At 42.0% G+C, this 14,653-nt stretch overlaps 1 protein-coding gene across 1 annotated transcript in view; it reads right to left on the bottom strand.

Annotated features, from left to right (window-relative positions):
* Positions 1–1,193: 1,193 nt before the first annotated feature.
* The window catches only part of LOC102738185 (fibrous sheath-interacting protein 2-like), a 69,304-nt gene continuing 55,844 nt past the window's right edge, over positions 1,194–14,653 (bottom strand). The window contains exons 18-21 of the mRNA XM_081809306.1: positions 12,509–13,006; positions 11,386–11,486; positions 10,247–10,293; positions 1,194–1,488 (exon numbers count right to left, since the gene is read on the bottom strand). Of these exons, the coding sequence (XP_081665432.1) occupies positions 1,343–1,488; positions 10,247–10,293; positions 11,386–11,486; positions 12,509–13,006 (792 nt within the window). The 3' untranslated portion in view covers positions 1,194–1,342. The remainder of the gene's footprint in view (positions 1,489–10,246; positions 10,294–11,385; positions 11,487–12,508; positions 13,007–14,653) is intronic.

Genomic DNA, 14,653 nt, shown 5'->3' with positions numbered 1-14,653 from the left:
TGGGACCTTCCTCTGACCTAACTTTTTGGATAAAGTTGGGGTATGAGAATGACTAGTTGAGTGATCCTCTTCCTGTTGACTGCATAGAGGGAGGCCGGAGTGGTGGTTTCAGTACCAGAGTGATGTTTCTGTCTCATGGAAGCAGTTTCTAGCCAAACACTGTGTTTGAAGCCAGTTGGCAGGTACAGGTTCTGATTTGCTCTTTGTGATTCCTTGACTTTGGTGTTCTAGAAGGGACCTATCCTTTCTCCATCAATGGAGTTTTTTTTTTTTAAGATTTTATTTATTTGTCAGAGAGAGATCAGAAGCAGGGGGAGCGGCAGGTAGAGGGAGAAGCAGGCTCCTCACTGAGCAGGGAGTCTGATGCGGGACTCGATCCCAGGACCCTGGGATCATGACCTGAGCCAAAGGCGGACGCTCAACCCACTGAGACACCCAGGTGTCCCCATCAATGGAATTTTGGCAAGTGCAGGAGCAGAGATATGACTGGAAAGCATGAGCTCCCTCTGGCCACTTCGGTGGTTCATGTGTCTTGAAGGCGCCAAGAGGGTAACTGGAGGCTTCAAAACCCCTCTGAGGAGTCAGATCCTTGCCTTGCCCTAGGTATTTGTGGATAGACTTTGGAACTGAACTTTCAGGGAATTCTTCTCCTGATCTGAATGGGCTACTGCCCATGAAGCCATGTACTAACTAGACTGACACTATCGAAGGAAGGAGCCGCTAGCTCCTCATGGCTATTTAAATGGAGATAAAATGAAAAATTCAGTTCTTTACTTACACTAGTGACTAAATAGCCATGTGGAGCTAGCGGCTACTGTACTGGAATGAAAATGTAGCCAGAGGGAGTATGTCTATATATCTATGTGTGTGTGTACGCCATTTCCATCATCATAGAAGATTCTGTTGGACAACACTGAATTAGATCATTCAGGCATGGTGGCTTTATATGCAGCTCTGGGACCAGAGGTGAAAGCCTTCCTGGTGCTTTCCAGACCTACCTGCCCTTTGAGGATTGCCTCAATTCCAGTTCCTTTTGGTTTTAAGTTAGTCTTCTCTTCCCAGCAAGGTTTCAGTGCCCTGAAGAGCAGAGATTGAGTCCCACTGGCAGATGTATCTCGATGGGAGGCACAGTCCCTCTTTTTGTGCCAAATGCCTATCAGAAGCATTTATCAAATCCTTCTTTTTTCCAGCTGCCTTTTTGTACATTCTTTGCTCTTATTTATTTATAAGAATTTAAAAGTATTTATAAGAATCAGTGTGTAGGACACAATGTCATGCTTTAAAAACCATTTATTATTTTTGGGGAAGGTCAGCACCTTTATTGATGTTAGCTGTCGCAGCCTCAGCTTCTGTCCTGGTGGGGGGGGGGTGGTGGTGAGGAAGATTTGGAAACATTGGCATTAGATCTTGAAAATACTTTGGACAGAGCTGATGATACCTTCTTCATCATTTCAGAACCTTGTTTGGAAGTACTGGGCTTATCAGCATCTGTGAACAAACAAAAAGAGAAATCTGGTCATTTATTATTGGGCTTTCCAATTAAGGCTGTCAGGCTGGGGTTGATGATTTAGGATTCAGAAAGAAGCATTTATATAATGACTTTTGAGTTTTAAAGTGCTTTCACAAAGAGTCTTCTTTTAAAGTTTTTTTAAAAAAGATTTTATTTATTTGAGAGAGAGAGTGAAAGCATGATTGGGGGGGAGGGTCAGAGGAAGAAGCAGACTCCCCGCTAAGCAGGGAGCCCGATGCAGGACTCGATCCTGGGACTCCAGGATCATGACCTGAGCTGAAGGCAGACACTTAACCGACTGAGCCACCCAGGTGCCCCCCCTCCCTTTTTAAAAGTTTTTAATTTTCATTCCTGGGTAGTTAATACACAGTGGCGTATGACTTTCAGGGATACAGCATAGTGATTCAACAATTCTATATATTACTCAGTACTCATCATGATAACACACTCTTTATTTGCTCCTTCTGAGCCCCCTGGGAAGGAAAGCAGAGACATTCAGTGAGGTTGGATGCCTCATGTCAGAGGCCTTAGTCGGCACTAGAGCCCAGGCGCTGGTGCGCAGCTCTGTGCTCCCTGCACGTGACGCTTCTCGAGCCCACTCAGCAGTACCTTCTCCCTCATCCAAAACAGCCTGAGGAGCTGATTCCACATGAAAAGGTAACTTCCAGTTCTCAACAGTGTGAGCATCCGTTTCAGAATGTCCAGGTAAAAGCAGCAGTGCATTAAAAAAGGTTATCGTTTCTGACTTGCTTTGGGTAAATTTTCAGTTGACTGACCCCAAGTGATCTGTTTGTTGTGTGAGCTATAAAGGACTTGTGTGGCCAGTAAGAGTCTCCATTTGGACCCATTTTTTCTGCACCACTTGTTTTGTGCAAATCATCTCATAGTTTATGTTAACAGAATGATTACTCTGTCTATAAGAACAGAAATGAGCATTTATCTGTGTTGCTGATGCATCATGACAGGATGTCATGAAAAGACACAGGGCAATAAAGCACAGACTTTCTTGTTTCCAGTAAACGACAAAGTTCTCCTCTAGCTTTTGCAGTTATCTAGCTTTTAATTTCCAGCCACATAACCTTGGGAATCTCAAGAATCTATGATTAAAAGTAAGGTAGGAGACAGCAAATTTGCTCCCAAATAAGGGGAAAAAGTTTAGCTTTTCAAAGTAATAATGCAGTACTGGATTGTGCTAGTAGTTGACAAAATAAGAACCACCTAGAAATTAGTCAGGAAAAAGTCAAAATCTGCAGAGGCAAAGACAAAGGCTTGAATGGAGAGATCTACAGTCTGAAAAAGCAAGCCAATGACTTTTAGTTACAGGATTGAGGCATGCGCTACAAGGCCATATTCTGGAAATCTCACTGGAGGGGAAAGATGAAGATTTGTTTTTGCAGTCTGAAGATCTTGTTAAGAATGCAGATGCCTGGATCCCATTTCCCAGAGATACGAACCGGGCTGCTCTGGGGAGGGGCCAGGATTCTGTATTGATAGTAAGCATCCTGGGTGATCATGACACAAGTGAGCCGTCACTGAACAACACTTTGGGACACTGCCCTGGGACATGGTGCTTCACAGGGTGGATGTGAGAAAAGCACTTAGCAGAATGCCTGATAAATGTTACTGCTAGGAACTGTCACCCCTTGGCTGGGAGGTTCAACTGAGAACTGCATACCAATTTGCAAATCACAATCTATATACATAGTAATATTATTGCAACCCCATATTGGTGGCAGAGGAGGGTGCAAGGCAGGAGCCACTCACTGCAGGGGGAGTGAATATATTTAGAATGACATCACTGAAAGCTTTATTAGAAAATCATAAATATGTTGTACCTGAAGTGTCATCATTTGAAGAATACAGGCCGGCCAGAGCACTTTCGCATTGATAGAGGGTGATAAACTGCCAAGACAGAGGTGAAATACTAGCTTAAGCCTCTGTCCTTTGTTGGACAGCAAACGCCAGAAGTACCTAGAAACCCTCAAGGGACAAAGCACAACCACGTGGCATTTGTACACCCCAGTGGTGGTGCTCTGCAATCTCGAAGACTAATTCTCTGGGATTTTGGCTGTTCCTAGGCATGACTTCTCATGATTTTTGCCAATTATGACACCCAGGATTGGCCCCAGGCTTGGACATGCACTGCCCCTTTAGGATCATTTCAAGGGCTCAAGTGTCCCAGGTTGCAAAAAATGCCAGCCATGCGTGCCCCCGTCCCCTTCTGGGGCTTGGAATAAATGACATGTTTTAGATACTTCTCTGAGAGAAGATAATGGTGGGGGGGGGGGTTCTTTAGGGGAGAAGGGGGAAAAGGGATGTCCAGTTCACTACCCCAGTCTTCCTTTAAATAGTTCTTAACAGTTGTGAGGTGTGGAGCAAGTCAGTGGCCGTGTGGGGCTGCAGGAGCACGGAGGTGGTAGGGCAGGGACAGTGGCTCGGATGCTGGCTCTGCTCTATGGACCTTTATCACCACCTAGGATGCAGAAGCGGCCTGATCCCAGAAGGACAGGCTGCAGGGTAGCCACTCCATGGTGGCAGCAGTTAAAAAGGAAGTAGCAAATCCATGAACTGAGGCATAAATGCATGCAAGATGAGAGAAGTTGTGTTTTATATTGATGGGGCGGAGTATTATTGTAAAAGTTGACTCTAATTCTTCTAAGAGGATTCGAGGCAGCTTATGGATTAAGACATTGCAAAATAGGATATTTAAAGGGATCAACCAGGACAGGGACAATCTAAAGAACTGGTTCTCAACACTAGCAGCACAAGAGAACCATCTGGATAAATATTAAAAATAGGCATGCTTTGGCCCCAACCCAATTGAACCAGGAACCCCTGAGGGTGGGGCAAGCATTTATCTGTTTTCTAAGTTATCCAGGTGACTAACGTGCAGCCAGGCTGAGCGCTCCTGATCTAAAGGAAGGTGGGGGGTGGGTGCTTCTGAATGGCCTGACATGAGTAGGTAGAGTCAATGGTTTGCAATGTTGGCTATCCATTAAAATCACCTGGGCAGCCTTTAGAACTCCCCAGGCCCAGGCTGCAACCCAGACCAATCAGAATCTCTGGGGCTGAGGCCTGGGAATCCACTTTTAAAGTTTGCCAGATGATTCCAATGTGCAGCCAGGATCGAGAACCTCTGCTCTGTGTAGTAGTTCCCAAATATGGCTATACATCTGACTAATGGGGAGAGGGCTAGGGAACTCCCAACACGGAGATTAAATTTGGTTCTGATGGCTAAGGCTGTTCTTTCAAAAAATGTTTGTTGGGCTTCTACTATATTTCAGTCCTGTGTTAGGTGTTGGGCATACAGTTATGAACAAAACAAACAAAGCCCTTGCCATCATGAAGCTTATATTCAAGTGAATATAAAGTCTACCAGAGGATGAGAACAGGAATATTTGTCTGCTTTCTTTACTGCTGAATCTCCAGTGCCTGGCACATAGTAGGCACTTGATAAAAAATTGTTAAATGAATGAATGGTTGACTGAATAGTGACTCAAGTGCTGTGAAGAAAAATAAAGCAGGGTAAGGGAGGATAGTGTGTGTGTGCCCATCTTACATGGGGTGGTCACGGAAGGCCTCACAGAGATGGTGACTTTTGAGCAAAGACTGGAAGGAGATGGGGGAGGAAGACACACAGCTATCTGAGGATAGTTGTGTCCCTGGCAAAGGAAGAGCAAGTTCAAAGGCCCTGAGGTGAAGCTTGCTTGGCAGTTTAGGGGAGCAGTAAGGAGGCCAGTGTGGCTGGAGGAGTGACAGTGAGTGGACAGAGGGGTAACAGAGTGACATACGGGTAATGGGGGTTGGGAAGAGAGAGGGTGGGCAGCTCATATAGGGCCCTGTAGACTACGGCAAGGCCTTTGGCATTAAGGGAAACATGATGGCTTCTTTTTCTGTGTCTTGACACTGGAGAGTGTATGTATTCATGTGTACAGTGACTAATGTTTACCTGGAGCTGAATGCCAAGCAGGAATTTCTGTGCTACTCGATAAAGAATGCTGAATATCTTAATGGATCAGGCCTTTAACTATAATTTACAATGGGAAAAAACTCAGCAAGCAAGAAGGACAATCAGTAAGAGGAGTCACAATGAGCCAGGGAATCAGCTTGGCAATGGAAAAGCCTGTCAGCAGGCCTCCAGACTGGCCTCTAAGTGATGCCTGAGGTTGTCAAATAGATGTTACTATTGCTAAATGAGAAGTGTCTAGAAAACCGATGAGGGGTGTATGAGAGGGTGTGTGTACACGCACACTGGGGAGTGGTTAGAGTAAACCTAGAGGAAAGCAAAAGTGATACAAAACAGAGAAGAGGGTCCAGGCAGATCTATGGCTTCAGCCATTATTGGAAACTTCCTAAGAGCGCCTTAGGGAAGGGGAATTTCTTGGGATCACACTGAGGTTCCTGAGGCCCCTCAAAGCACGACACACAAGCAGTCCCTTATTTGAAGGGAGTCCCTTATTTCTGTAAGGGCTTCACTAGCCACAATAAGGGGCCAGTGAAAAATATTTACCTTAATACTGCTTGCATTCTCCAGATCTGGATATGATACCAAGAGGGAAGTTTCCAAAAGACCCACAGCGAGGGAGGGAGCGAGTAGTAAAAGGGGCAATGGACTTGTTTGGAGTCAGAAAAACTGTGTTTGAATCTTAGCTTCACTATCTAAAGCTCTGTGAATACGGTGAGTTCTAACTTCTCTGACTCTGTTTCCTCATATGTACAATGGGGATGTGACTACTTTCTCACAAGAGGGCCAGGTGAAGTAATGTGTATTTGATATACATTTTATACATGTGTAATCATAAAGGACCAAGATGAGAAGATTCTCTCTGGATTAACCTTTGGGCCAAGGATTCTAGAAAAAATACAGTAAAACCTCAGTTACCTTGAATATGAGAGAGATCCCATTACTTGAATTATCTGATGAAACTGGTTAACCAGAATATCCACTCAATTTTATTATCAGTTGCTAGTTGTTCAAAAGTGTCTGAATGTACTTTCCTATTTTAGGAAGTCTTGTATACTGTACATATTTGAACTGACTTTTTTTGGTGATTGGGGCCATTTGGGTTTATCTGGGCCATCATTCCAATATAATTTTCAAGCATCTAGGCTAAATGCATGGCATCCCTTCTAGATATATCTAAGAAGTTGTTTTGATAAAGAGGGAATGGAAACATTCCAGGTACTTGAGAGTTCCAGATGGTCAGAGTCAAGTTGAGATTTTATTGTCTCTTCTGTGAAACAAAGAATTTGTATTGCCAGCCCTGACCTCCCCACTGAATTCTAGACTTAACTATCCAACTGCTCATGTGATCTGTGCATTTGAGTGTCCAATGGCCTCAATCTCACACAGCCCAAATGGAATTCTTGTTCCCTCCACCTTCACTCCCCTGCCTGTCTCACCACATGGTACCACAAGCCACTTAGTTGCTCAAGCCAAAATTGTAGGAATCATCCTTGATTTTTCTGTTTTCTTCACTTCCCACATCCACTCCATTAGCAGTTCCTGCTGATTCTACCTTCAAAATACACTCTGTATCTGTTCACTTTTTACCACCTCCATGGCTATACCCCTAGTCCAGGCCACCATTATTTCTTGGCTGGATTATTATGAAAGCCTCCTAAATGTTCTCCCTGCTTTAATCCTATCTCTACTTAGTTCACTCTCCAAATAGTAGTCAGAGGGATTTATTTAAAAAAATTCATAAATTAGATTATATCACTTCTCTGCTTAAAATCCCCCACAGGATTCCTACAGCAACCCAAAAGTAACCTACGCTCATTTCCACTGTCTATAAAAGGCCCTAACATGATCTGACCCCTAGCTATCTATCTCTCTAACCTCATCTCATAACACTTTCCTTCTCACTGGGCTCTAGGTACTGGTTTTATTCTTTTCCTCTAACATGCCAAGCTCATCCCATCCTAGGGTTTTTGCACTTACTGTACCCTGTGCCTGGGATCCTCTGCTTCCAGATCTTCCTGTGGCTGCTTTCTTTTGTCATTAAGGTCTGATGTTTCTGAACTTTTTGGATCAGACTAATCTAGCCAGCCACTCTCTTTCTTTTCTTCTTATTCACTCACGAATTCCACAAATACTTACTGAGTGCCTACTGTGTGCCTGTTTTCTAGGTATGTGGGGATATAGTGGACAGACAAAAATCCCTCCCCGCATGGAGCTAAATTCTAGGGGAAGGAGACAGTCAACAAACAAAAACATACAATCTATCAGATAGTATAAATGCTAGGGAACAAATTAAAGCAGGGCAGGAGGATAGGGAGTGCTGGGGTGGCCGTGAGTGCTGGGGTTGCAATTTTAAAGAAGGTGCTCAGAGGTGGCTTTACTTAGAAGATGATATTTAAGCAAAGATCTGAAGAAGGTGAGAAGTGAACTATGCAGATACCTGGGAAAAGAATGTTTTCGGCAGCTCAGTAAGTGCAAAGGTTCTGAGAAAGGAGAATGCCTGGCATGTCTGAGGGTGTGTGTGGCTGGAGTGGAGTGATTAAGAGGGGATCATAGGAGAGGTGGTCAGAGCGGTCATGGGGAGGGGGGAATGCTGTCCAGACCATGTGGAGCCTTGTAAGCCACTGGCTTTTACCCTGTGTGAGATGGGGGGGGGTACTTATTTTTATCTAGATTTATTGTGTTTATATTGCCCCCTGGCTCCCAAGTTAGAATGAGGGTAAGGACTTTGTCTCTCTTACTCATGGCTTTATCTCCAGAACTCAGAACAGTGTCCAGCACAAAGAAAGTGCTCAGAGAATCTTTGTTGAACGTGATTGAATGAACCAACTGGACAGGTGCAATATTACCAAAGGATATAGGAACTAAGCATAATGTAGTGCAATGAAGTTGAGGAAAACAATGAAATGGATTCAGGTTTAGGAGACTTAGGATCTATACTCTGACTCAATGTATGACCTTGGACAAGTCACTTCCCCACTCTGAACCTCAGGCTCTTCATCTTTAAAGTGAGGTTATAGTAGATGGCTTCTTTCTGGCTCTAACAGCCTATGATGATTCCATACTGCAGGCTGCACACCATTGATACATTATCTCATCCTCTGACTATGACCTGTCCATGGAATTCTGGCAAATTTAACAACACTCTATGGTTCATCTTTTAATAAATGTTTCCACTTACAAATGGAGAGGATAGCTTTCTTGAGTAACCTTTTGAGTGGGTTGCAGGCTTGAAATAATCAAGGTCAACTCCAGTCCTGCAGTTTGTATTTCAAGGCCACCTTTATAGTAAACATTACACTCCCAACTTTAGGCCAGTGCTGCCACTGTGAGAACCCATTGATCCTTTGCAGTTTAAAAGAATAAGGGACCGGGGCGCCTGGGTGGCTCAGTCCGTTGAGCGTCCACCTTCGGCCTTTGGCTCAGGTCATGATCCCAGGGTCCTGGGATCCAGCCCCGCATCGGGCTCCCCGCTCAGTGGGGAGTTTGTGTCTCCCTCTCCCCCTGCCCCTCCCCCTTCTCATGCTCTCTCTCTCTCCCTCTCTCTCAAATAAATAAATAAAATCCTTAAAAAAAACCCCTGGGATTCAACAGTCTTGCACAATTCACAGCACTCACAGATCTGTACCTCTGAAACAAATAATACATTATATGTTAAGAAAAAAAAAAAAGAAGAAGATAGCAGGAGGGGAAGAATGAAGGGGGGGAAACGGGAGGGGGAGACGAACCATGAGAGATGATGGACTCTGAAAAACAAACTGAGGGTTCTAGAGGGGAGGGGGGTGGGAGAATGGGTTAGCCTGGTGATGGGTATTAAAGAGGGCACGTTCTGCATGGAGCACTGGGTGTTATGCACAAACAATGAATCATGGAACACTACATCAAAAACTAATGATGTAATGTATGGTGATTAACATAACAATAAAAAATTAAAAAAAAAAACCCTGGGAGATGGCCACATCACGTGGGAAAATAAATATTTGAAAACTGTATATTATTTCATGCTTTAAAAATTCTTTAAATTTGTATTGTGAAGTACATTGTACTCAGAAAAAAAAAATAAAAGAATAGGGGACTAAGAACTCAAGTTGTAAATATTTTAATGAGTCAGTTCTAACAGAGACAAAAGATAAAGTGGAGTCTACCCTAGCCAGATTCTAACATAAATAAATTTAGGTTTAATTTTTAGCTTTAAAAGCTTTTGGGGGCACCTGAGTGGCTTAGTTTGTTAAGGGTCTGCCTTTGGCTCAGGTCATGATCCCAGGGTTCTGGGACTGAGCCCCAGGGCAGGCTCCCTGCTCAGCAGGGAGTCTGCTTCTCCCTTTCCCTCTGCCTCTCCCCCATTCTAGTGCTCTCTCTCAAAAATAAATAAGTAAAATCTTAAAAAAATAAAAGCTTTTAAAATATATTTTACTGGGGCTAAGCTAGTCCTACAAAGGAAGGATATACTCTTAAAGAGAGATTAAATCCTCGCAGCATGAGCTCCAGTCCACATTTAGATGTGATAAACCCATATTTTCTGGATATTTCCTACAGAAGCATGGCAATTTTAAACCCATAATATCACACCATGTACTTTATACCAAAATTATTAATGAAATTTTGGTGATTCCGAAAAAGCAAACTCATTGGCTCATGTTAACTATTCCCCCAAAGTAGGTCAACCTATTAGAAAACTTAGTGTTAGTTTCATGTTTCATAAGAGGAAATTTTATCAATGCAAAGAACAAAGTCTCCTTTAAATAGTATCTAAGAAAAAAAATCAATCCAACCTTCTGTTATTTTGGCACTTGGATATGAGGGACGATCATCATCATCACTAAAAAAAGGTAAAAGACATTTTATTTACTATGTATTTAATATATGAAGGAATACTGGTTAAGTAAAAGAACAATGTCAAAATCATTACTCATATAGAAGTAAATCTAGAATGGTATGTCTCTGAGTTCTCAAATCAAGTGAAAATGACTGCTACATTGACTTTTATTTGGTTTTATATATGCCCTCTCATCTTCTCCGGTGACACAAATAATTGAGAGTCGCCTGCTTTACTACTTAGGTCTGTTACAACAATCTTGAAGGGAGAAAGGATCAATGGTGGGCTAGGGGTAGGTGTCCTAAAATGGCATCAGGTCAAAAAGACACCTTAATTTCATAGTGCCAAGTAGAAAAGAATATAGTTACAATCAGGTAGATTTTTCTCCTTATACCCTAGTTTTCCCATGATACAAAATGCTACCCTTCCCAGTTTGTGAATATTCTTATAAACACTGGAACAATTTTAGGCACGTTTAGGCTATTCTAGAAAAAGTGTTAATCAGACTTCAAGTCTACAGTGTACTTTATTCCTCTTTGTCTCCTATAAATACTGCAGAGTCCATCCTTTCTCTTACAGTCTTCCCCAATTTGGATGGTCTTGTCTAAAGCTCATCCATCCTTCAAGGCCCAACTGAAACTCCACTGCTTTTGAGAATTCTTCCCTGAATGCTCCAACTTACATAACCCCTCCATTTTGGGGATCCCTGTGACAGTCAGTGCCACACTGTTGAGTGTTTAGGTACATAAGGAAACTAAGTAGGAAGCCCTTAGTGCAGGAACTACTGTTGACCCAGGGCCTCTTAGGTTCCAGAATCTAACACATTAAAGACTTAATCTAACTATACTAACTAGACTACTATACTAGAAAGAAGGAAGTAGAGACCAGATAAATAGAAATAGGAGAGAACATGGAAAGGGGAGGCCCAGGAAGTAACCACAGAGGAGAACGAGGGGAAGGAGTGAGGGGTGTTTGAGAGGAGAGACACTGGCTTTCTCACATGTTTACTTGAGGGGCCCGTGCTTCGCATTAATGTAATTTTCATTTTGGATTTCTATTTTCTTAGCCAACTCATATTGCTTTAATTGACTGTACCTAGAAAATGAAGGCAGATCCTCTTCATTGTATGAGGATGAACTCATAATTCTATGTAAGAAGTAATATGCCGGTTCAGTACTAGCTTTCCTTTCTTCTCTCTGGAAAAGTACAAGTCAGGTAATTATAAAAAGGAGATTTTGTTATAAATTAAGTAAAATACACTATAATGTTTCCTTAGTTATCTATGTAGCCAGCATTCTGATCAGGCACACTATGTTTGCCCCTAAAATCTCACATGGCTTCCTAATAAATAGATCCTAATAAACAGATGTGAGTTTGTGTTGAGGTTATTTTTTCCTGGTGAGCCTCTGAATTGGCCAGAGTTGTATCTCTGTGTTTTCTTGTAGTTTCTGGGTTAACCTGGAAATCATTGCAAATGGATAATCCAGGGGGATTGTCTCACCAGGAAATCCTAAATCATGTGTATCTTCCAAATGCATGTACAGTGCAATTTTTTTTTTTTTTTTGGTAGGGCTAACCCAAGAGGATGATAAGTGATCAGTCACTAGAATGATATAGAACCAGGGACAGGAGCTGTGTGTCAGAGTGATAGTGGGGCTTATGGACTGAGGAATATTCAACATACTTTGAATAACTTGCTACGTTTCAACAAGTTGGGTAAGGAATTTTTGAGAGTAACTTGCCCAGAGGTCACATAGCTACTAAGTGGCAAAGCCAGAATTCAAACCCAGATAGGCCGAATTTGCATGAATCTTTTTACTCCCCTCCAGCCCATTTTCTGGTCCTGCCCACTGGCATGGAGTTTCTGCAAACAAAACTTCCAGTGACTATTTATAGGTCAGAGTACAAAGAAAAATTAAATATATGATTTTAAATAATTAGACTGCTTTTCTCCTAACTGGTTTCCTTTTTCTGTTTTTCTTGTCCTTCTGACTAACCTAGGACATTTTCCATGATCTATTTTTCTTCAATTGAGGCTTCTGACTTCATCTGTTAGTCATTTCCCTGTAGTTGTAAATATCATCAAAGTTGGGAGAGACTGCCCGGATTCAGTTTTTGCCCTCTTCTTCCTACGCAATGTAAATTACTTGGACTAAGTTTGTGAAACTCTACCTTCTCTATAGAAACCCGGTCACTGAGAGTCCCATTTGTCACTTACACTTAGTTGTGTCTTTCTCTCCCAAAAGGAAGAATCTGTGCCAGTCGAGGATTTGGAGGTAGTCATATCAGCATTAAAAACAATTCTTCGTTGTGTCTCCTCAGATTCTGTCCATTGATTTGGTGATGCTTCAGTATTTGCTGTAGTTTCAGTGGATTTGCAATGACAACATTTTCCTAGTGACAAAAATTTTTTCAGATTTCTCTTGCTCTTCAGTGGCTTGGGAAAAGCCACTGTGCTTATAATGGGCTTTATGTTTTCTTTTACTTGATCTTCCAAAGGGCCTTCTGGAAGTTCTTCTTTCTCAACGTCTTGTAAAACAACTTCATCTTCATCAGAAGTTAAGCCCTCTTTCACTTTATTTTCTGAAACTTCTTGATTAATATCATGAGTTACCAAACGAATGATAAGATCTTTTTTGCTGTGGACATCTTTTAAAAGCTCCACTTTGGTGATGTCAGGCTTTATTAAGTTCGGAAATGAATTCCTACTAGCAGTCTGGAATTGAAGAGAAAATATTAAAAACTATTGCCTCAGTCATTTTTCCTATGGTTCTATAGTAATAAAGCAATTTTCACATGGTTTTCAGTTTCAATTTAGTAAAATTATCCTCAGATGCCACTTACTGGTAGAGTAATAATATGTGATATATTTAAAAGAAGAAATAAATAAAAATCATAAGCAATATTTGCTCATTTCAGTAATTCTTTTTTTGCATTCAAGAATAATGTTATCCTTGGGCCGCCTGGGTGGCTCAGATGGTTAAGCGTCTGCCTTCGGCTCAGGTCATGATCCCGGGGTCCTGGGATCGAGCCCCGCATCGGGCTCCCTGCTGAGCAGGGAGCCTGCTTCTCCCTCTCCCTCTGCCTGCCGCTCCCCCTGCTTGTACTCTCTCTAATAAAAAATAAAAAATCTTAAAAAAAAAGAATAATGTTATCCAGTCCAAAGAAGGGAACCCTAGTAAGTTTTGTTTTTGCTTCAAATTTTACTTTTTACTTGCCAAGAAATGCAAAATGCACAAATACTGTAATTACATTCTGTTTTCATCATTTACCTGGAAAGTTCTGTGACAGACTTAGGACATGTTTTTCTAAACTTCTTAGTGAGAGAGCCAATCATAAGAGCAATCTAAATGTATATATTTTCATGAACAAAAGACAAGGTATTGGCTGACCTGGATTTTAAAACATGATTGTGAAAGACTTTGCATGTTCACTTTTCACCCTCCACATTCTAACCCTTGAACATATTTTCCAAAGGGAGCTTCAGAGAGTAACTTTTCATTCCTCCTCACCTCCCTGGTCAAATGTTACTTTCCATTTTGCAATGGTAAAGACAGATCAAGGAAAAGACAGTCATAAATGACTTTTTCATTTCTGTAGCCTTTGATGATGCCACAGAACCTTTACATTAATTTGGGTTATCAATCTTAGATCTCTGTAAAACTGCAACCCAGAGTTTCAGATAAATGCTGCCTTTACAGTAGTATCTTTTGTGCAAAACAAAATGAAAGAAGAACTCCTGTAAGAAACTGAAACATGATCAGTCTTGATGATCTGTGCTGGGGGAGGGAAATAGTGGTTCAAAAGCTCAGAGTCGTCGCTATGGCTCCAGGATGTGTAACTGTAGGAATCTTTGAGAGGCGTTTGTCTGGTGTGTTGGGAAGCGTTGGTACCTCAGAATAGCAAATGAAGCACTGCTTATGGATTCCTGACTGAGGACTAGCCTGGGAGTTGCCTGGATTCCTTAAACTGATCTCTCGTTCTTTCTGAAACCTCCATGCCCATGTTGGGGATGGACGGCACCACTGTCCACCTAGCTGCAAAGCATCTGTCTTAACTGAGCTAGCTAAGTCTGTTTGCTTTCCCTGAGATAGCTTTTGCTTCCCTTACGAGTAGCAGCAGTAGTTTCTTTGGATTAGCTATTCTCTTCCAACTTTCTGTGGGCTATAAAGAGATAGTTAAAGTACTGATAAAGGATGTAAAAGAAGAAAGCAGGTAGCCAAAACTGACAAGTGATTAAGAGGTAATCACTTAGAGGTAATGTTCTATAGAGAGAAAAGGACATTTTAGAACTGGAAAGGACCTTCAACTGGTCCAAGAAACTAAGGACCAAGGAGACTCCATCAGTGCCTACGACAATCTC

Source organism: Leptonychotes weddellii, chromosome X (genome assembly GCF_054177405.1).
Source record: "Leptonychotes weddellii isolate Sample4059 chromosome X, ASM5417740v2, whole genome shotgun sequence".
Classification (NCBI taxonomy): domain Eukaryota; kingdom Metazoa; phylum Chordata; class Mammalia; order Carnivora; family Phocidae; genus Leptonychotes; species Leptonychotes weddellii.
This window is presented reverse-complemented; position numbering and strand designations above follow the sequence as displayed.